This window comes from Lolium perenne, chromosome 4 (genome assembly GCF_019359855.2).
Source record: "Lolium perenne isolate Kyuss_39 chromosome 4, Kyuss_2.0, whole genome shotgun sequence".
NCBI classification, from domain to species: domain Eukaryota; kingdom Viridiplantae; phylum Streptophyta; class Magnoliopsida; order Poales; family Poaceae; genus Lolium; species Lolium perenne.
The window spans coordinates 152750256-152774432 of NC_067247.2; the positions used below are offsets into that span (position 1 = coordinate 152750256).

General features: G+C 44.9%; 1 protein-coding gene across 1 annotated transcript; it reads right to left on the reverse strand.

Annotated features, from left to right (window-relative positions):
• Window positions 1-16710: 16710 nt before the first annotated feature.
• LOC127294179 (uncharacterized) lies at window positions 16711-17605 on the reverse strand. Its single transcript, XM_051323928.2, has one exon. The coding sequence runs from the start codon at window positions 17547-17549 to the stop codon at window positions 16941-16943; it is 609 nt and encodes a 202-aa protein (XP_051179888.1). The 5' UTR covers window positions 17550-17605; the 3' UTR covers window positions 16711-16940.
• Between the last annotated feature and the right edge of the window lie 6572 nt (window positions 17606-24177).

Here is a 24177-nt window from a genome sequence, read left to right on the forward strand (position 1 = left end):
AGCATAATGAATAACATTTAATTTTTTATCTACTCGCTGTCCAAGAACAGCGCCTACAAAGAAAATCACTAGCATCACACATAATTTCAAAAGGCAAATTCCAATCAGGAGGTTCAACTACAGGAGCAGTTGTTAAGGCTTTCTTTAGAGTTTCAAAAGCTTCCTTACAATCATCATCAAAAACAAAAGGTACATCTTTTTGAAGAAGATTAGTAAGAGGCTTTGAAATCTTGGAGAAATCTTTAATAAATCTCCTATAAAACCCAGCATGACCAAGAACACTACGAATACCTTTAACATCCCTCGGATAGGGCATCTTCTCAATTGCTTCAACTTTAGCTCTATCAACTTCAATACCTTTCTCGGAAATTTTATGTCCCAATACAATTCCTTCATTAACCATAAAATGGCATTTCTCCCAATTAAGAACAAGGTTAGTTTCTTCGCATCTCTGCAAAACTTTATCGAGGTTTCGCAAGCAATTATCAAAAGAATTTCCATAGACAGAAAAATCATCCATGAATACCTCTACAATACTCTCGCAAAAACCATGAAAAATAGCAGAGATGCATCTTTGAAAAGTAGCAAGAGCATTACATAAACCAAAAGGCATACGTCTATAAGCATAAGTTCCATAGGGACAAGTGAAAGTGGTTTTCTCTTGATCTTTAGTTTTAACAGCAATTTGTGAAAACCCAGAATAACCATCAAGAAAGAAAAAATGAGTATTTTTAGACAACCTTTCTAGCATTTGATCAATAAATGGTAAAGGGTAATGATCTTTCTTAGTAACTTTATTAACTTTTCGAAAATCAATGCACATTCTATACCCTACAACTACTCTTTGAGGGATGAGCTCATCATTATCATTAGGTACAACAGTCATTCCTCCTTTCTTAGGAACACAATGCACAGGACTAACCCATCTACTATCAGCAATAGGATATATAATACCAGCTTCAAGAAGTTTTAATACCTCATTCCTTACCACCTCCTTCATCTTCGGAATTAGACGACGTTGATGTTCAACAACAGGTTTTGCATCATCTTCCATATTGATAGCATGTTGGCAAATAGAGGGAGAAATCCCCTTCAAATCATCAAGAGTGTAACCAATAGCTCCTCGGTGTTTCTTCAATATTTCCAGTAACCTTTCTTCCTCAATATCTGAAAGCTTAGAACTAATAATAACAGGATATATTTTCTTATCATCAATATGAGCATACTTAAGATTATCAGGCAATGGTTTTAAATCGAAAACAGGATCTTCCTTTGGTGGTGGTGTTGTACCTAGATCTTCTACCGGCAAGTCATGTTTAAGAATAGGTTGACGAAGGAAAATTTCATCAAGCTCATTTCTTTCTTCCCTAAAGACTTCACTCTCACTATTCTCCAAATGTTGCTGCAAAGGATTATTAGGAGCAAGAGCAATAGACGCACACTGTTCAACTCTAAAATCATTATTAGGCAAATCAGCTTTATAAGGGGTTTTGGCAAATTTAGAGAAATTAAACTCATAAGATTCACCAGCAAATTTAGTCAAAATTTTCTCTTTCTTGCAATCTATAATAGCTCCACAAGTATTTAGAAAAGGTCTACCAAAAATGATAGGACAATATTTACTAGCAGCAGAACCAAGTACCAAAAAGTCAGCAGGATATTTAATCTTACCACATAGAACTTCCACATCTCGAACAATACCAATTGGAGAGATAGTTTCTCTATTAGCAAGCCGAATAACCACATCAATATCTTCAAGTTCACAAGAACCAATTTCGTGCATAATCTCCGTGTAAAGCTCATAAGGGATAGCACTAATACTTGCACCAATGTCACATAAACCATAATAACAATGATCACCAATTCTAACAGAGAGCATAGGAACACTAGCTTTCCTAGACTTATTAGGATGCGAAACAATATTAGAGGCATCTTCACAGAAAATAATATGACCATCCTCCACATTTTCAGTCACAAGATCTTTAACAATTGCAACAGCAGGTTCAACTTTTATTTGTTCTTCAGGTTCTATAGGTTTCTTTTCACTTTTATGAACCGCACTATTTATAACAGTACTCCTTCATTTTAGCGAGGAAAGGAGTTTTTTCAATATAAGCTTCAGGAATAACATGATCAACAGTTTCAATTACAACACATTTGTTTATAGATGAATCTATTTTATCTTTATACGGTTCATGATACTTATCAAAATTCTTCTTAGGCAATTCATAATGAGAGGCAAAATCTTTATAAAGATTTGCAACGACTTGAGAATCAAGACCATAAGTAGCACTAATATTACGAAATTTATCAGTATCCATAAAAACCTCAATGCATTTATAATCAAAGTTTATACCTGACTCTCTATCTTTGTCGTTCTCCCATCCTTTAGTATTCTCCTGGATCCGATCAAGAAGGTCCCTTTTAAACTCTTCTTTGTTGCGTGTAAATGATCCAGAACAAGAAGTATCCAGCAAGGTCTTGTCTTGAAAAGAAAGTCTTGCATAGAAATTATCAATAATAACATTACCAGGAAGCTCATGAATGGGGCATTTGAGCATTAAAGACTTCAATCTCCCCCATGCTTGGGCAATTCTTTCTCCATCATGAGGCCAGAAATTATATATGCGGTTCCGATCTTTGTGAATTTCACTTGGAGGATAGAATTTGGAATAAAATAAAGGCACAATGTCCTCCCAATCAATAGAATCCCTATTCTTCAGCAATTTATACCAGTGCGCTGCTTTACCAGACAGCGATATAGAGAATAGTTTCTTTCTAACTTCATCCATAGCAATACCTGCACATTTGAATAACCGGCATAATTCATGTAAAAACAGTAAATGATCACCAGGATGGACAGTTCCATCCCCTTCATAGCGGTTATCCATAACACGTTTAATAATTTTCATAGGTATTTTATATGGTATTACTTCCTCACCTGGCGCCTCATCCACTACCGTTGCAGTAGTAGTAGATTTCCCAAATAGAAATTGAAGACAAGATCTCTCCATAATGACTTATAGCAGCAGGCAGAAATAAAATCAGCACAACAATAAAGGTTTTCCTTACCAATTCCACTTACCAATAGCGCTTCACTCCCCGGCAACGGCGCCAGAAAATAGTCTTGATGACCCACAAGTATAGGGGGTGTAGCGTAGTATCTTCGATAAGTAAGAATGTCGATCCCAACGAGGAGCAGAAGGTGTTGACAAGCAGTTTCGATGAAGGATTCACTGTAAATGCTCACAGACAAGTATTCAGGGGGTTTTGATGTAACAGATGAATAAAGTACGAGTAAGTAAAGTGCGAGAGAAATAATTGCAGCGAGTGGCCCAATCCTTTTTAGCACAAAGGACAAGCCGGTTTGTTTACTTATAATGACCAAACTTTCTTGAGGACACACGGGATTTTAGTCTAGTGCTTTCGCTTCATACAGCTGATTAATCTTCATTGTTTTGATAAGTGTTGTGTGGGTGAACCTATGCTAATGTACTGCCCTTCCTAGGACTAATACATACTTGTGATTATACCCCTTGCAAGCATACGCAAATACAAGAAAGTAATTAAGATAAATCTAACCACAGCCTTAAACTCTGAGATCCTGCGATCCCTCCTGCATCGATATACCAACGGGGGCTCAGGTTTCTGTCACTCCGGCAACCCCACAATTGGTAAACGAGTACAAGATGCATTCCCCTAGGCCCATAAATGGTGAAGTGTCGTGTAGTCGACGTTCACACGACACCACTAGAAGAATAACACCACAACTTAAATATCATAACACTGAATACTACTCAACCATGATTCACTACTAACATTTAGACTTCACCCATGTCCTCAAGAACTAAACGAACTACTCACGAGACATCATATGGAACATGATCAGAGGTGATATGATAATGAATAACAATCTGAACATAAACCTTGGTTCAATGGTTTCACTCAATAGCATCAATAACAAGTAGAAATCAACACCGGGAGAGTTTCCCCTATCAAACAATCAAGATCAAACCCAAATTGTTACAGCGGTGACGAGATGCAGCGGTGGAGATGGCGGTGATAATGATGGAGATGATGACGATGGTGATGGAGATGATGTCCAGCTCGATGACGGTGAGATGGCGTCGATTTCCCCCTCCGGGAGGGAATTTCCCCGGCGGATTCTTGCCCGCCGGAGAGCTCTTTTCTCTCTGGTGTTCTCCGCCCCACAGAGGCGGCTGTGACTCCTCGCGACTATCCTCTGTGGCTTAGGTTTTCGGGACGAAGACGTACGCGAAGAAAAGGAGGCGAGAGAGGGCTGTGGGCCCCCTCCTCACAGGGCGGCGCGGCCAGGCCTTGGGCCGCGCCGGCCTATGAGGTGGGCCCACCTCGGGTCCCCTCGGCTCCCCCTTCTGGCTCCCTTCGTCTTCTGGAAAAATAGGATTTTTCATATAATTTCCGTCAACTGCTGATCTTCCGAAATATTGCACCCTGACGGTGCTATTTCCAGTGAGAATCCACGGCTCCGGTGCGCGATCTCCAAATAATCATGAAATATGCAAAATAGATGAAATAACATAAGTATCATCTCCAAATATGAAATATATCAATGAATAGCAGCAAATTATGATATAAAATAGTGATGCAAATTGGACGTATCAGTGAGCTCGCTTTCCTATTTGCTGCTCAAGCCGGCACCGATGGTGACGTACTTGTCCGGCTGCGCCGGGTCGAGCATGATCATCTTGGTGTTGTTGGCCGGCTGGAAGTGAGTCGTCCCAGCCGAGTTGCCTACAGCCGGCATGTCCGCCTGCGCGGCCTTAGCCAGGGCGACGGCGTCGTGGATGAGCTGCTTCTCGGTGGCGATGACCAGCGTCTGGGCCATCTTGGAGCTCTGCGTGGTGCAGTCCATGGAGCGGCGGTAGTCGCCGGCTACGGTGATGACCCCTTTTGGGCCAGGTAGCTTCATCTTCAGGTACCCATAGTGGGGCACCGCCATGAACTTGGTCAGGGCCGGCCTGCCCAGGAGTGCGTGGTAGGGACTAACGAGGTCCACCACCTCGAACTCGATCCTTTCGGTGCGGAAGTGATCCGGCTTCCCGAACATCACCTCCAGCGTGATCCGGCCTATCGGCTGGCAGCAGTGGCCTAGCACGATGCCATGGAAGACGGTGGGGGTGGGGCGCAACTCGGCCTCCTGGATGCCCAGCTTGCGGGCGGTGTCGCGGTAGAGGATGTTGATGCTGCTGCCCCCATCGATGAGGACACGCGAGAAGCGCACGCTGCGCCGGGTTGTGCCGATGGTGGGGTCGAGGACCATGGCGTAGCTGCCCGGCTTCGGCAGGACAGCCGGTGTATCGCGGCGATCAAATGTGATGGCCTGCTCTGACCAGTTTAGGTACTGGGGGACCGGCGGTATGACCGCGTTGACCTCGAGGGAACGGCTCTGCTGGCTCGTCTTGTCCTCGGGCTCGGAGGTGAAGATGATGTAGGTAGCATCCTCGGCCAAGTAGCGGCCATGGTGCACATGGTTAGCCTCGTGGTGCTCGAGGTTGGCGTTTTCTGCGCCGGCTTGGCCACCCGGCCCGCCGGCTGGTGGAGGCGGGGCTGGGGGCGGGAGAGGTTCGCCGCTCGTCAGCCGCTTCATGAAGTGGCAGTCGCGGGTGGTGTGGTTGGAGGGGTTCTTGCCGCTGTGGTACTTGCACGGCGAGTCGAGCATCTGCTCAAAGGTGTACTTCGGCTTCCAGGGCCGGTCTTGCTTCTGGCGCCGGCTGCCGCCAGCCGCCGCGTGGTCCGACACGGCTGCCACATGGGCGGAACCGTACCGGCGGTCCGGCTGGTCGATGTGCCGCTTGCCGCGGTAGTTGTCCCGCCGGCTGCCATGCGAGCCGCCCTCGGCCGGCTTGTTGTTGTCCCGCCTGGCGGGGGCAGACGAAATTTCAGCCGGAGCCTTGCCGGCTTCCTCAGCTTGCGCGTACTTGTCGGCGATGGCCATCAAGGCGGCCATCGACTTGGGGTCGCTGCGGCGCAGCTTGTGCCACAGCATGGTGTTGGGCCGACAGCCTCCCATGAAGAAGCTGATGGCCTGGATCTCGTGCACGCCCTCGCAGGAGTTGCACATTTCGCACCAGCGTGTCAGGTACGCGCGATCCGTCTCGTCCGAGCCCTGCTTGCACATCTCCAGCTGCTGGGGCCGACCCGGCCGGCGGTAGGTGCCGGTGAAGTTGCTGACGAAGGCATCTTCGAAGTCCAGCCAGCCGTTTATGCTGCCGGCTGGCAGGTTGTTGAGCCAGGTGCGGGCGGAGCCGAGCAGCATCAGGGGCGAATAGCGCACGGCCCATCGTTTGTTGCCTTTGGCGATGCCGACTGCGGTGGAGTAGTCCAGCAGCCAGTCCTCCGGCTTGGCGGTGCCATCGTACTTGGGGGTGTCGCGCGGAAGCTAGAAGCCGTCGATCATGGGCTCGTTGAGGATGCGCGGCCCGAAGCACTTTGGGCCGGCTGGCCCTTCTTCTTCCGCAATGCGGGATTCGACCAGCCGGTCGAGGCGATCTCGGGCGTCGGTTGGCTCGATGTGCGGGCCCAGCCGGGATCGTGCCGGCTGGCGAGCGCCGCCTGCCTCTGGAGCCGGCCGGTGTTGGCGTCGGAGCTCGGAGTCCTGCTCATGGTTCCGGCTTGGTGGAGGCCGACTACGGCTGCTGCTACCGCTCGGCTGGTGGCCCGGCCGGCTCGAGCTTGCATGCGTGGCCCGGGAGTCACGGTGCCGGCTTGGTGCTGGGGAGGCGGACTCAGCCGTGTCCCTGGCACCTTCCCTGTCATTGCCTGCAGCGCCACGAGCGTGAGAAGCTCTGGGGGCATTGACGTACCTGGGGTCGGCCGACTGCTTGGTGGCTGCGTTGAGCAGCTCAGTCACCCGCTTGGTCTGGTGGCGTAACTCTTCGCCTTTGAGGCGGTTCAGCTCTTCTGCGGCGGCTTGCGCCGCGTGCATGTTCTTGTCGGGGGTGTTGTAGACGGGTTGCTCCGTAGACGGAGCCGGCGAGGGGGCGCCGTCGCGGGCGATCTCGGCGCCTAGGTCACGGCCCCTGCGGTGGATCTGGCCGGCTCGGCTGGGACCGTCGCCGCCTGGAGTGAGGCCATGGGTGCGGTTGTACTCGCGCTGGGTGATCTCCATCTGGCGCTTGGCAGCAGCCAGTTCTTCGGTTTGCTTGAGGAGGAGCTGGTGGTGTGCCTCCAAATCCGCCTCGATGGTGGTGGGGTCGCCGCCGGGCGTGAGCGGGTGCTCAGCTTCGCCCGGACTTCCTCCAGCCTGGACGGTGGTGGCGGCGCCTTTGGGCCTGAGCCGGACACGCCGGCGCGGCGGGACGCTCCAGGTCCGGGCCACGGACGCGTGTGGACTTGGCCCCGGTGTCGTCGCCGGTTGCCATGACCTCGTGCATGATGCAGGGGCTGGCGGTGGTGAGGCTGGCGCCGGCTCCGGGAGGAGGGCTTGCGCAGCGCAGGATCTGGCGCGGGTAGCGCGGTGGTGCGACGGTGGCGACGTAGACGTCGAAGCCGCCGAAGCTGATGATGTTGCCACCGGCAGGGAATGGTCGGTCGGCGAAGCAGCCAGCGTTGTCGCTGACGCAGTCGAGGGAGCCGAATCTCCAGATCAAGCCTGAAGCGACCCGCTCGCCGGTGGTGATGGTGAGGCCCGTCCGGATGAAGACACCGGCCGCGGACGCTGAAGGCCCCACGGTGGGCGTCAAATGTCGTGGTATCGTCACGGCATATGCCATAGGGTGGCTAATCGAAGTGGTTCCTAGTGGTCTCACGGCGGTATCCGGATGCGGGTATGGGGACGAGTGACACGGTCGACGTACCCAGGTTCGAGGCCCTCCTGTGGAGGTAACACCTCTACTCCTGCTATGAGTGTATATGGTAATCACACAGTACAATGGTGCTCCTTGAGCTGTATCCGGCTGCTCGGGGAGGCTAAGGTAGACGAAGGTCTCTCTCCACGAGTAGCGCTAAGACTAGAATGAAGTGAGAATGATCGATCGTCTCTCGCACGAGGGGGGAAGCCCAGCTTATATAGGCACTGGCACTTTACATAGAAGTCCCTATAGTCTAGTGTCCGGCTTGGCCGGCTCCGGCTTCCGCTCCTTCCCGAGGCGTTGACGTCATGGAGCCGTTGAGGCGTAGTGGCCTGTCTTGTCCGCCTGCGGGAGTCAGCGGCATGGCGAGGAGATGTCCCTGTCGCCATCATGCCCTGTAGCCGGTACGGACCGACGTATGCCATGATGGCCTATCCGCCGCGTGGCACTATTGCTCCACAGTGCCAGGCGCTTTACGGGAGGTGAAGTCAGCGTGGACCTGTGAACCCGGACCACCTACCCAGTTCCTTCTTATGCAAGACTCGCCAGCCTCGAGTCGGTCTAGAGTGTAAACCCCAGTCGAATATGGCTTGTAGAAGTCGTCCCAGCCACAGCTTTGAGGGCCGTAGCCAGGCCGACTAGGACTTAGAGCCAGCCGGCTCCCGAGGCAGCCGGCCACGGCTCCAGACGGCTGCTCCTCAGCCGGCTTTTGCCGCCAGACGGCCAACCTCAAGCCGGCTGCTCCGCGTCCATTGCCCTACCCGGGGTCTTCCCCCCGACATAAAACCGCCTATTCAATCCCCTCTAGGCGACATATGTGTCCTTTCAGCGTTACCAAGCGGGCCCTAATTATATCTCTTTGTCACATGGATGGAAAAAATCCAGGTCTTTATAGGTACTACCCAACAAGCACTTTCTGAGATACCTAAAAGATACCTTTACGATAACCAAATCACAAAGTGACGGTTGATGCCCCAAAACTATTCTTCCGGTACTAGGAACTAACATAATCTCATGGTCTACTGATTGAATACTTGACATTGAAAAGCTATAACAATTTAAATAGTGACAAGACCTAATTTCTTTGCTTAGTTAGGTGTTGTCCATAAAGTCATTCTTCTAATGACATGACCCCGTTGTTAATTGACAACACTTGTTCATGGCTAGAAAATCTTAACCATCATTAGTCAACAAACTAGTATAGTAGAGCCTTACTAAGGACACAATGTTATTTATGAAACCACACAACTATTATGTTTCATGTCAATACAACTCTAGCAAAAACTATAAACATTTATCACGAACGATGTAATATCATAATAACAATATTTGCCTCTAGGGCATATTTCCAACAAAAATGTGATCATCAAACATTACATGCGCTAGACCTAGAGGCTAGACTAAGACTTGTTTGTTCATTTTTATACATGTGTGCTTATGAATTCTCCTTTAAATCTCATATTCAAGACACATAGCAGTTATAGCATAATAGAATAAACTTAAATCATAAAAATTTGAAGTTATATATATATATATATATATATATATATATATATATATATAAGGATAAATACTTCCTACTCCTGGGTGTAACTACACCCACGTCTCATATACTAACATACGAAAGTATATAACATACTTTATTGGTTTGAGTATGTTCGTACACTATATCTAAGATACTCCATACAAACTTTGGTGAAAAAAAATTAAATACACCCATAGTTTGCACTATATATACAAAATACATGCATATTTATACGTAAATAAATAGTGTACGTAAAAAAATGTACATACTACCAACAAAGTAGTATATATACTACCAAAATATTCTTATATACTTCATACTACATGTATATACTCTTCGGTATGATAGATACTACCTAGATTGTGTGAAACACACGTGGGAGTAACTACACCCGGGTGTAGCATGAATATGTCCTATATATAGTATATATATATAATAACATTTGATTCTTCCTCTAGGGCATTATTCCTTCTGTTCATAGAAACGGATAGAGTACTATATTACTAGCAGAGTAGAATAGGCGAGAAAGATAATATAATGAATTTGTATACGGGGTGCTTGTATGTGGTCTATTTTCAGGGGTAAAATTGCATGTGTGCACCCAGTTTCATAGCTAGTTTTGCATATATTACATTCAACAATAGTATTGGTTCATTTAAATTAATATCATAACTCAAAGGTCTACAGTAAGATCCGGCGAGGAGGGCGCCAAATGATAAATTGTACTAAACATTATTACTATTAATAGTTAATCGTAAGATAACATTGTTCAATTTTCAAAGACAAATAAAATTCTCCATGCGAACAAGAAGATCTACACCATGCCCCATATACCACAAAGAAGGGGAATCATTGGAAGTTTGTTAGGTCATACCGAAATGTATGCTAACTTGATTTCCGTACTTAATTTCTTACAATACTATTTATTTCAGACTCGCGTAGGAGCACTAGTACAAGCTAAATGATAAAAAAACGTCATTTGGTGACAATATTAAGAAAATTAGATCTCATGTCTATGAATGTAGTAGAATACACACTATTTTACATTCATTAGTGATAACTATAAGTGATGCTATTTAAATACAAGTATATACATAGGTTTTCAAATTATTAGTGATCGCACTCAAACTTGTAAATCACATTAACCCGGAAATGTCGCTAAAGAATCATGCCAATGATTTACTTTATTCTCTAGAAGTTTCGGGACCGATGTTTTCGCTCTTGGCTGCATATGCTTCCTTTATTAAAAATGCATTTTGATACATTTTGAAATATTAAAAAATTCCAAACGATAAGATTAGGTGTACATCTTCACATGCTACGTGTGCACGAAGTCTTTCAATGAAAAGTCGATCTATCGTTTAGGAGGGATAGAAAGATAAAATTTGGTGCTAACAATAGGAATTTTTGCGAGACATATTTTGTATTTTTACATCAAGCACACATAACTTTTTTTTTTGCGAAACTGTACGAAGGCACATAGATTGTGGATCTGTACATATAATTTTTTTTATGGATTTTTTGACAAATAGAAATATTTATTTATGTGGAAGGAGTGTACGCACCCAGGAACCGAATTGACCTTCAGAGAAGTTTCAGCAATATGTTGGCTGTTCATATACTACATATCTATATTAAGATAGTTGTTAGGCTTGTACTCTTTAGAGATGTTTAACATGAATACATATAAACGATATAGCTTCTGCAATTTTTGAAGCCTAATTTGATAAATAGTTTTGATAATTCTTAGTCGTCTCCTAGGCCTTGGGATTTCACCTAGATGTATGCTAATATGAATAAGATATTTTTAGCTGCAGATGCAGTTGCAAATAACAAAAAAAGTCTGCACCACATGGATGATTTGTGACCGGTGCTAATAAATAATAATGAGTTGCAAACGTCCAAGGCCGGTGGATTACTTCATGAATGATGCTAATTATGAGTTGTACAGTAACATCAATTACAACTAAAATTTGATAACAACACCTACGGAGAATTAGTGAATTATAGTCATTCACAATCTTCAATAAAATTCTATGGAGAAGGGCTAGAATTCTAATTTATTGCCTATATCTTCTTGTTGGGCCACCTAAGACACAAAGATTGGTGTATGCTCTAGGTGGGCTGCAGTTTTTTTTTAGCAAACTGATGGCCACAACTCATTCTCGTATCGAGCTAACAATCACGCAAGGTACGCTTTACATGATTTGCTGAGGTCGTGCGCATGCTTCAACTTTAGTCTTTGAACCTATGCTTATCCGAGAACCAACTTGTGCTGCACCTCCAAGACCTTCTTCTTTTCCCCCGGCGATCAGCTCCGTCCTGACAAACCGCCGTCCCCCCGCCCGCTGCCGGCTCAATGGCTATCTAATTAAGATTCGGCGACATAGAAGCACAATCCCAGAGTATCATCGTGGCTGGTCCAAAAGATATGCTGATGCTTTGGATGAGGAGATAACCTGCGGCTTGTCAGAGTTGACGACTGTCCGTCTACTCTGGTTTGTATTGTCCTCCTTGTTGGAGTTATCGCTGGCTCGCCACAGCTACAACAATCATATAGCGTGAGTGCGTGACCATTGTTGGACTGCACGTCCCACATGCCACCCCACTTGGCATTCCAGGTCCCTGGTACTTGAATGTTTTGGGCAATTCTAAAACTGAATCTGAGTTCTCGCTCAATGCTTCAGCACAGCAGGCATGAATTTGATCTCTGTTTGGAACATAAATTTGTTGAAACCTGCAGCCAGAGTCGCTTCTTCCCTGATTGACACAAGTTCTTTCAGTGCGCATTTCAAAAGAAAGATATCAGTTTGGAGGGTTGCGTAGAAGTGGAGTGCACTTTAAGCGCTTCCCTCCTTTATTTTACAGTACATGTTTGGTGCCAAAATAAAGCGAACGGAGACCGATTTATGAAAGTTTTCTCGAGTGGCAATGATTGCATTCATTCTCCCACGCATGATTTTCCCTGTAGGATGATAGATTATCCAAATTTAGCTTTTCTTCTCAAGACATACTTACGAAGTTGTTTTTAATTCGCATAGATCATGCTACTAATGTGGCTACTAGTCGGAGCTGAATTATACTTCTGGTGTATGAAATTCTGTCTCTCAGTATGTGTGCAGTTTGGTAAGCAGTGTATCAATCTACTTAGGACATCTGCTTGCTCCAAGAAACAATGTGACAGTCTGATTTCCTATGCACTTTCTTTTAACTTAGTCCTACATACCCTATTATGTACACTTGTTACAATAATGAATAACGTACACCTACTTATTTAAGAAGTATCAGATTTTTTAGCAACCGACAAAGACATTACTGCTTGAGATCAATGTCCTGGGAGTCTACCTGCCTCCGGATGAGGTCTTGCTGCTGTAGATCTCAAGAGTAATAACGTATCCTCTCTGTCTCTGGCTCACCTGATCGTCGTCTCATCATCCTCTCGCACAGAGTTACAGGGATGCCGGTGTTGTCAGTGTGTGTAGTGGCTAATGTCCAGCCAGCAGCTTTTTTTTTTGAGAAATCCCCACTCTTTATTGATTAGCTAAAAGGTTTTGAGGGATACATGTCCAGCCAGCAGCTATCAGCCTCTTAATTACGTTTTTCTTAAAAGGCTCTCACCGTTTAATAACTGAATACTCAATGTGTCGCCCACTTTGCTAGGGCCCGTTTCTGTGGGCCGAAATGGGCTGTGGTCCAGACATAGTGTTTTGGTTACTTAGCATTATGAAGTGTAATGCTAGCTTAATCATTAGCGAGCATTCGACAAAGCGAATAAATTTCTCTAATTAAAATCATGAAAAGGACATGTGGCAAAAATAAAAGAATCGATGTAAGCTTGCTTAAATACAATTAAATAATCTAAGTATGGCTATAACAAACACAAAATAAGAACATGGGCTTCGACAAATATCATGCTCCGGGCGAAATCCCTACCTTTCGGGGCCGGTGACGGCGATGCCTCAGGGTGACATTACCTTTGTGGTGTCGAGGAGTTCCGGCATCCCTCGTTTAGGGTCTCATGTTTCGGGTGAAAACTTTAGATTTGGCTTGCAAAATCGGGGGACAACGACATCTTTAACGTTGTACCTTCCATGGAGGCGTTGTCTTGGGAAGTTGACTCTCTGGTTTGGCCTGTAGTTCTTTGTCGTGGATCTCAATGTCGTCCACGTAGGAGGCATCCTGCGGTGCAGATGGCATACGGCAGTGGCGGCGCTGGGGGTATGCACCTGTATGCAAGTGAATACCCAAGAATCTGAGCAAAATAAACTTTATACTAATATACATCTTCTCGTCTGGAAGATAGCACCATGCAGCATTAATCGCTCCTCTCAGCTACTCGTCAAGGCAGATTTCAATTCATGGAGGGATAGTTAATGGCGCCGGAGATTAAGGAGAGTCTCATGCAGGCATGGCCAATCAATAGCTCTGGACCTGAGAGAGAATTATGGAGAATTAAATCTGAAGGGAGAGAATTAAGGACGGGACTACGCTCGTTTTGGTCCTATTTGTAGTACTTGAGGAGCATGCAAGCATGGCGGCCCGACGGCAGAGCTAGAAGGGGAGCTGTGGCCATCGCCCATTGGCAGTGGAGCAGGCGCGACGGCCGATGGTGCGCGACGGCAACGCGCATGACTCGGCGTCCAACCGGCTTAAGTACTTTTCACATCTTCAAACACACGCGCATAGCAGATTAGCTGTTTAGCAAACCTAATTTTCTACAAACAAGCTTCTAAATCATACAGTATGTTTGCCTCCAGACCAAAAAAATTTACAATGAATACCCAGCAACTCGAACCTGGCGCCGCCACTGGCATACGGGCCTCTCAAGTGGTATCGTTGTGGCTTGCGTGACGAGGATCTTCCTCGGACAGCACGAGCAAGACTCCAGATGAGCAGTTGTGGGTTCTCCATTGTGCTTGATGGCGGGCAGCTGAAGACTACACGCTTGTACGCCTGTTGAGGTTGCTAGGAGGTAGCCGCTGCTCCGACAGCGTACCCTGGACTTGGGTTGAGGTCGGAGCAGCAATGCTCCCAGCGGAGCCACATTGTTGGCTCCCGAGATTCGGGTGGAACCTGTCATGGCTACGACTGTCAGGTGCTTGATAATTTCGATAATGCACAAGCACTGCAACTTTTATTACCAAGGGTTGTGTTTAGTCGAGGATCTCACTCTGTGGCGTTTTTGGAGAAGCACTCGAACGGATTTCGGCCATTCAGTTGTAGTCTTGTTTTGAGTTATGGGTGTGTAATATGGGTGCTTTTAAATTTTTTAGGCTAGTTATTTAAACTCCTTCTCTATCGCAAAGCTTTTGCATTTTCGCGGAAAAAAATAAGAATAAAAGGAGCTGATTAACAAAGGATCGATCGAGACTCGAGAGCCGGAGACATGCCAAATCCTGTTTGGATCGCATTGTGTTTCACAAAGTCTCTACTGCATTTAGAATGGTTCCAGGTTAACTATCAGATAGCAACGTGCCAACAACGCCGTTTACATGTACAATGATCGTGATCAATCATACACTTTTGAACTGAAATTGGCAACTAGGCCGGGCAGGGGATGAGACATCCATGATCCATCCATCTACTTTTCTGTTGCCAGCTATGTACAAGATGCGGACCATGCGGTGATCTCGATGAGGGTTTATTGCTAACTTATAGACTTGTCTGCCCACTCTCACCCGCATCGCCATAGAAATTTAGAGATATGGTGAATGCAGCACAGCTACTTGACAAATTATGCTGGGTGCACGTACAGTCGTACGTCCCCACGGGCATTAACAAACGCTCGGATCCGCTAGGTGCAGCCAAGGAGATAGATCCAACATATTCTTTTATCAGGGAGATAGTCCCACTTATTTTCCTGCTAATTAAACCTTTAACTATATTATTTTACCTCGCGCGCAGGAGATTTATGTAATTACTTTCAGTCGTTTACCTCTGAATTCATCCGAAAACTGCTGTATGTATTTGTATTGTGAGTTGTGGCGCCGTGGAGCAGACTTTTGGTGTGATCTGTAGTTTTTCTAAGGTCTAGATTTGGATCCAAGTTTGCAACGGTCTAAAACTAAAACCTAAACTTTGCATATTATGCCTTGAGAAACAATGCATAGTACGAGTCATTGTCAGTAGAAACCACCGCCAAGTAGCGAAAAACACCACCATGCCCATTAAAACAGTTTTGAAATCAGCCAGACGTTAAAAATTCTGGTTCGGTTTTGGGAGTTTAAAAGTTCTGAAAACAATCATGAACTTCATTGTGGGAGGAAAAGTAGACGTGTGCTGCAATTTCAGAACTCTCGATCAAACAAACCAAACGAATTTTGTAAACGTTTATATGCTCCAATATCACCGAAAACATGATGTAAATATTTACAGAGGCATGCATCATATCGATTGATCTTATATAATGTTGCAATAGATACTCCCTCCGTTCCAAAATAAGTGAAGGTTTAGGATTGTCCTAATTTAAACTAATTTAAGTTTGATAAAGTTTGAAAAAATATATAAACATCTAATAAACCAAATTAGTTCTATTAAATTCATCATAGAATAAAAATTAGTAGTACTCCGCTTCAAAATAAGTGTCGCAACTTTATGTAGATATGGGTATATCTATAACTAAGATGTGTCTAGGCACATCCATATCTAAACAAAGCAACAATACTAATATAGATTTGACTTTATAGATATTGATATACTTTCTTATAGTTTGAGTGAATTCCACTTTTTACCCTGTAGTTCTGTATTTGTGACACTAATTACCCCATTGAATAAAAAATCATATAGATTATGCATTTTAGAACATTTAGACCCTTGATTTCTGGTGCGTATTCATTGGGCAAGGTGTGAGGCGATTACCGATTTTCAAAAATATCAGTACGGGACGAGGAATGGAACAATTGGATAAGAGAAGTCTGGACATAATTGTACATGATGGCATCTTATATTTACACATTTTATCGCACCACATCGACGAAATATGCTGGTATATCTAAAAAAACAAACAAAATGCTAAATTGGGGTAAAACCATATTTAAAGACTCCTAAATGTGATATTTTTTGTAAAAGTTACACTAAATGGGGTAATATGTGTCACAAATAATATGTGTCACAAATGCACAACTATAGAGTAGAAAGTGGAATTAGTCAAACTTGGCAACATTCTGACTTATAAGGTAGGACAAACCTATCAATTATTTCATAACGGACGGGGTATCATATTTTTATTCTCCTGGAAACTAGTTGTATTCAAATAGTCTGAGAAGTACAAGATACCAAATTTGGTGTGAACGAGAGCTATTTTTTTTCAAAAGCCATTGCTTAAAAATAACATAGTAAAGCGCAGTATTGACATACACAGAGCCACATATGACATATCGGTTGGTGTATCACATTTTCAAATGTAGGTATGAATCACATCCACTGAATTGCCGAACTGAGATCCACAACAAAGTACACGCAGAAGAAAAAAGAAAAGGTGAGACTTCTTTTCGATATATATTAAGCACTCATTGCGCACTTCCATTATTTATGTACCTGGCTGGTAGAGCCCACCCACTAATTGATGGACCTCGGAACGGCCCTTATCTTCTCCCGGGCCGGCCCGTACGGCCCTGTCCCGCGCGTCCGACGACCGCCACTGGCCGGCGCATGACGAAGGCGCCCTCGGCGACGCCCATGGCGCTCTTGCACCCGTACAGGTCCAACAACCCGACCATCCCGCCGGCGGTAATGGACCACCGCCGGGGCGCGCTGCGGACGACTGACTCCGGCGTAGGAGGGAACAGCGCGTCGATGTCGATGGCGTTGGCGCGCTCCTTGGTACACTCTGCCAGCGCGGCGGCGAAGGGGTCGATGATGCCAGGAGCGCCTGTGGCCGGCCTGTTGGCCCTGCGGCGAGAGGGCCGCGCGCGGAGTGGCGGCGGGAGCGGGAGCGGCGTGGGCTGAGAGGCGGCAGGGTTGGCGGCGCCGCGGAGGAAGGTGTGGTTCTTGGGGATGCCCGGGTGGTGCTCCCAGGAGAAGGGGACGGAGGTGGTGCGCGGGGAGGGTGACGGCGAGGATGCAGCAGAGGAGACCGTGGAGAAAGACGACGAGGAGGAGGAAGACGACGAGTAGGAGGCCCCACGGTGGCGCCGGTAAGTCTGAGCCGACGGCGTCGGCAGTGGTGGTTGCCCTTGCGTTCGGGACGTCATGAGTAGGCGAAAGGAAGCTGCTAGCTAGCAAAGACTGGTTGCTTGAGTGCGGGCAAGGCGGGGACACAACAAGAAGAAGGGGTAGATAAATACGGACGTGCTATTAGCATTTGAGACCCATCTATTTTGTTAAAATTACGTCTTCTAGCGTTTGTCCTTTTTTTATTGTTCCTCTACTTTTCTTCTTCTGAAAGCTAGTCCTCTCCTTTTTGTTTGCCAAGAGATTTGGGTTCTCTATTTAGTTTTGTATTTGCAACGTTGGGTTCCTTTTCTTTACTGGAAAATGATTAGGTCCGGCCTAACACTCTTAATACAAAATTATAAGTGGTGGCTGCTTAGCCGTTCCTTGAATTGTTGCGGACACTAGCTCTGAATTCCACTACCATTTTCATGACGCATGGAGAAGTAAATACCCCCACGCATTGTTAGGAAAAAACCTCTTACTCGCTTTGTTACTATTGCTCGATCTAGTGAATGACATCCCGTTTGGTACGATTATTCGAGTTGCTGATTTCTTATAATGGGTGTCCCGATATTGGTGTTGTTCGGGCTATGCAGCGGAAAAAGAGATTATGTATTCTCGCTGGAATCAATCACACATTCTGCCCCTAAAGCGCCAGATTCAACGACAACAAGAACTCCTCCTGCCGCCTTTCGAGCTCAGCATCACTATTTGAGGCCGCCAAAACTTCATTAGGAGAACCCTTTTCACCCTTCCTCGTATTTTCATGAGCGAATATGAGCTTCTTAGAGCTATCTTTCGGAGAGAACGGGGTTAGCTATAGCTTTGGACACCTAAGTATATGGCGTGTGTTTCCTTTGGGGTTTAAAATAGCACGCTATTCTTCGCTAATAGCGCGTTATAGCATATCTAGAGGGTACATGCTAAATTTTAGTAATTTTGCTCGCCGTGGCGCTATTTGCGAAATAGCATGCTATATCGCACTAAAACTTCATAGTGTTAGCGCGCTATTTTTTCAGGCAAGTTGCTTTCACTTTTTCGTGGTAATAAATTGCAATCTGTTGGTTCCACTTTTAAATCAGAAGATAATATCGTTAATGCTAATAGTTTTTAATAAATAATTTATACTATGTTGCTGCCCTGTGAAATGTTGATGTTAGCCTTCTAAAATATTTGAGATCTATTTTTATATGTGGTTATGTATGTATGATTGAGTCACTTTTGGACTATATATATCTATTCGTTCTAGTAAAATTATTTTTTACGCTATATTTAGTATTATTTGGAAAACGCTATTTGAAATATATCACGCTATTAGAATGATATAGCGTCCATAGCGTTTGAAAGAGGCTGCCGCTATTTCATTTAGCACGCTATTTTAAACCTTGGTTTCCTTTGATTTTATTTTCACCTTCATTCTTTTGAAAATCAAGTGTGGACGAAGTGTTATACCACTATTCAACCATGGGTAGCCAAGAATCCCACTTCCTTGGTGTTGAAAAACCAAGCAACCCAAGTAAATTTTCACACAATGATTCACATGTTCTATCTGGCCATCGAATTGTGGGCGATAGGCAGAGCTAAACCTCAACTTCACTTGCAGTGCCTTGAAGAAGGCCTGGCAATTGTTGCTTGTGAATATCTAGTTTTATCAGAAACTATTGACTTTGGCAATCCATTCCACTTACAAACATTATCCACAAAAACATGAGATTTAACTTTAAGACGAGAGCAAATGTGTTCATACATCCAACTGAATTGTTGCTTTCTGCTAGTGGCCGACCATCCTTTTCAGGTCTTCTCTAGAGCTCTTCAATTCTTCCTCCTAAGATTCATGCTAACTTTTTCCAGTGAATAAGGAGAAGGCCGGTCTATCAATGATGCGATAAGCCAGTGTCCCTGTTGCAAGCACCAATACAAGTTTGTCAAGCATAAGTTTGGAAATGATAAAAAATGTGGGATTTCATAAGATATTCATACATAGAGATCTAAGCTCATGGAAGGGCTCGTCAGCAGGCTGGATCTCTTACATTCAAAGGACCATGCCAATCTAAGATGAACCATCACCGAGCCGAATATGTGCAAGACAAAAAACGGCCCACCACCTAAACTTGGGGTCCTCGGGGTCCATAGAATCGAAGGTTACAAATCTACAAAATATCCAGACTATTTACTTGAGGGTTTGTATTTTTTTCGTCTGATTGCCTAACTGAAACATCACAACTATAGTATAAGAATTCACCTTCTCTGCTTTACCATCTATGACTACCTCTTCAGCTGCATCCCCATGAATCTCATCTATCCAAAAGATTAGTGGATTCATTCATTAGGATCGAGAATGAGCTAATTAAGGAATTAGTAGGATATCGAGAAGGAAAGAAATTGTCAAGGTCAGCTTTTCTCACTAGGAAACAATAGTGCCATTTCCATTGTTGATGGAATCAACGCATGGATAGATTGAGGAAATCTCTCACCAGAAGCGCCACTAAATAAAACAGACATAAACTATTTCTAACTTGCCAAACTCAACTTGAGAATACTTTCTTCAAATGAAATTCTCAAATCAAATAATTTTCCAAAGCAAGAGCGGGTACGCAGGGCATATTCTAACGGAAAAAATTTCCGGAATTACATCTATTTTGATAAATATGGGCGAACTATTAGCATTTGAAATCCTTCTATTTTGTTAAAATTACATCTTCTAGTGTTTGTCCTTTTTTATTGTTCCTCTACTTTTCTTCTTATGAAAGCCACTCCTCTCCTTTTTGTTTCCTAAGGAAGTTAATTCTATTTAATTTCGTATTTGCAACGTTGGGTTCTTTACCAGGAAATGATTAGCTCCTTCCTAACACTCGTATTACAAAATAACAAGCAGTGGCTGCTTAGCCGTTCGTTGAATCATTGCGGACAGTGGCTCCGAATCCCAGTTGAGACCATTTCTTTCAAATGAGATTATGAAAATCAGATAATTTTCCAAACCAAGTACAGGTACGGCAGTCCATATTCTAACGGTAAGAAGGTCCGGAATCCATGCAAGTCTTATCCACCAAAATGAAATATGACTATACGAGAGATCCGTCTTAAACTATAAAGCAGGTCCTGAATCCGTGCAGATTTCTTCCTACTACGGAAAAAGAAATGAGATCCCTGTATATCAATCAAATCTAGATATATTTTATGGTTTCTAATCACCATCTACGAGTCTACGACCAAGCAAAGACACCCCGTGGCCATGGTGGTTTGCAACTTGCCTTCGATCTCTGGTGCGCTCTTTCCTGCGTGCCTTCAGTTTCAGCCACCATCTCTTTGCCCAGCCTGACAAGCAGAGTCCTACAATGAATACAAAATGTGTATAGATGACTTGGGTTCTATTTCGAGCTAAGGGACTAATTAACGGTACTATTTGATCTAGATGAGCCAGATCGCTTAGCTTTATTTTCAGCTAAAGGGTGTAGCTAACAGTGCTGGTAATCCTATCGTAAAGGTTTGCTTCAGCTGTACCGCACTGAACTGTTGCAGTGGGCTCACAAGGTTGTTTTGTACTGATATATACGATGTACATTTTACGCGTGTATGCAGTGCGGGGACGTGTGGCATGTACACGGACGTACGTATGGTTATCCGTAGAAGGGAGGACGAGTGAGATGAGAGGCAAGGCTGCAGGCTGGTTGCTGCCCCCTTTCTTGCCATGTACATTCAGGATCCGGCCGGCTTCCAGAAACATACAGCTGCAGGTAAACCCTGAAACATTAACATGGGTTTCACCTTTTTTTCATGCTTTGTTATTACCAAATCACCTTTTGTCTGAATAGTCCTTCCACACGTAGATACCACGGATACAAAGGTCGATGTCCCACTCGTGAACAGAAGAAGGAACACGATTGATGCCTGCCTGCTAACTAATATAAACTGGCTCATTCAGTAACATGCGCAGCATACATAATGACTTGTAAAGAGCGCCTTAATTAGTTTTCTGCGAATAGTGCTGCGCAGAATGATTAGGAGGGTCGACCATCGGGCCAAATGTGGTCCGAGGTCAATGCAGATCCGTAGTGCAGGGAGAGGTGAGGTGAGGCATTGCAGTTTCATTTGCCGCGGTTGGTGCCTCCACGCGTGCATAGTGGTGCCTGGGTGGGGGTAGCTAGGACTTTCGTTCCCACTCTTCTTCTTCTTCCAAGGTTTATCTTTGCCTTACACATGCCTTTTATCCTTTTCCTGTCTTTCCTTCGACTGTCTCCAGTATATAGATTTTAAGGCGTGTAAAGTACCTTTCCGTAACCATGGCAAAAAAAAATTGCTTCAATGAGACCATATATACTGTAAGGTGCTTAGAGCATCTCGCAGACACCCCAAACTGCAAAGCCCAAATCCAGACCACCCCAAATATGTTTTGTAGGCTGAAAAATCGTCGCACAACTTAGATGCGCCAAACGCGACCCGCGTAACAGCATATTGGTCTGGGCTGCGAGACGGTTTTCCAGCCCGCAAACAAAAACCGAAAACAAAGGTTTATGCAAATCATTCAATAATTTTCAAATGTAGCAACATAATCATGCAAATAGATTGTTCAAATTACTCAATCATACATGAAACATGGCACCAAACGAGGATCAAACATCACATCATCAAGGAGGAGAATGATCGAGCATCACCGTCGGTTGCCGGCGCATCGACATGGCCGCCACCACTCGTCGGTAGCATCATCACCTCGGGCATTCATGGCGGCCATGGCAGCGCGTGCAGCTTCCCTCCTTCGCTTCAAGATCTCCGTCTTCGCATGATTCCACCACTCAAGACGGGACTCATCCATCTCAGTCGGGTTCATCATCATAGTCGCATTCTCCGCCGCGATGAGCTCCGCCATGACCCGGTTCTCCTTGACGTGTGCTCTCCTCTCCTGGATGCCGACCTTGTGCTTTGCTTCCTCCCGGAGCATGCTCTATTTTGCCTCCTTCTCCTTGTTCTTCGTGTCCATCATCTTCTTCTTTGCCTCCGAAGTTTTCATCACCAACTTTTCTTTGGATTTGATCATAACATCGATCTCGAGAGCCAATGTTGCGGTCTCTCCTTGTTTCTTGATCTTGTCGGTGGCCATATATGTTCCATCGAGCCTCTTCTTGTTCTTCTTGGTCTCAAGCACATCATCCTCTTCCACATCCTCCAACTTGACAAGCTTATGCCTCGGTGGTGGCGCTTCTTGCTCCCTCAACTTCATTTTGGATTGTGCTCAAGAAGGGACTAGCAATGACAGAATGTAAATGCCTTACTACCATTGCACAGATCGAGGGGCACGTACCGTTTGCAGCCCGGGTCCTTGGGCTCCTACTCAAACTTCTATTATTACCGCAAGATCAATAATAAATTAATCAACAAAAATATTTCCATTATAAACTCATCTAATTTATGAAAGTTCTCATTCTACAAACCAAGAATACTATCTTGCAACATGAATTACTCCCTACGTCTCTAAATATTTGTCGCGGGTTTAATGAGTCTAGATATATTTTAGCCTACATTTTATCTAAATCCGTCTAAGTCTTTAGTGCCGAGGAATGGATAATCAGTATGTACTATGTCTTAGGCTGCTCATAGTGGGGAGTAACTTAGACTAGTAACATATGCCATATTACTAGTCTAGGTTACTACCTTCATAGTGGGTAGTAATTTATATGTGGTGTCATGCATTGTGTCATTTATTATGTTGTAGACTTATTTTGCCTTGGGGTGTGTGCTGTATGGTAACATAGCTAGTTACCACCTCACTCTCTTTCTTCTTTTATTCGCATGCCATGTTACCAAAATGCATTGAGATGTGTGATGTTACTAGCTATGTTACTCCCACTATGAGCAGTCTTAGTTGAGAGGAACAAAAGGCTCATACAACTCGGCTTTAAATTAATGAAGTCTTCAATGGTCAGAGCACACGGGGAACAATTATGGAGTTACTAGCTTATAATAACAACACATAGGGCAAAGAAAAAAACCCGGTTCAGACCTGTAGCGATCTAGGTCTTCCTCGCCTCCTGCCGGCACCGTCACCGATCTGCCCCGCCTCTATGGGGGTGCGGTGGATCGCGGCCCTCGTCGGCGGGAGGGCTCCATCCCTTGTTTTGTGGGCTCCGTTCTCCGTTTTTAGGGTTAAAGTTTGTAGGGGCAACACTCAGGTGGTGGTGGCGCCACCTCGTGTAATAAGGTCTCCCCGGCTTCAACCCCATCTCGGTGGCAACGTCGAGAGGCTTGTGGGTGTGGTGTCTTCTTCGAGGTTTTCGTCTGGCCGTGGGGATCTTCGGATCGTCAAGGAGCTTCAGCGGCAGTTCATCCTTCTTCTTCGTCTTCAGAACGGATGTGGTCTTCTTGACTCGTTCGACGACTTCCCGTCCGCAACCAACAACGTCAAGCCGACTCGGGGAGGAGCGGCAGCGGCGGTGTGCCGTTGACACGGTCTGGAGGTTGAAAATGAAGGGCTTCTCAAGAATCTCATTGTAATTTTCGTTTTTCTTGGGGTGTTTTGTATTGTTCGCTGTTTCTTCTAATGCCAATATCCTATTCGCAAAAAGAAAAATTTCAGCTGGAAAAACAAAGAACACGACTAGCTGCTACTTTTCCTGTCCATTTTATAATTTTTTCGTGTAAATGAAACTGTGCAAATTGTAATTAAAAATATAG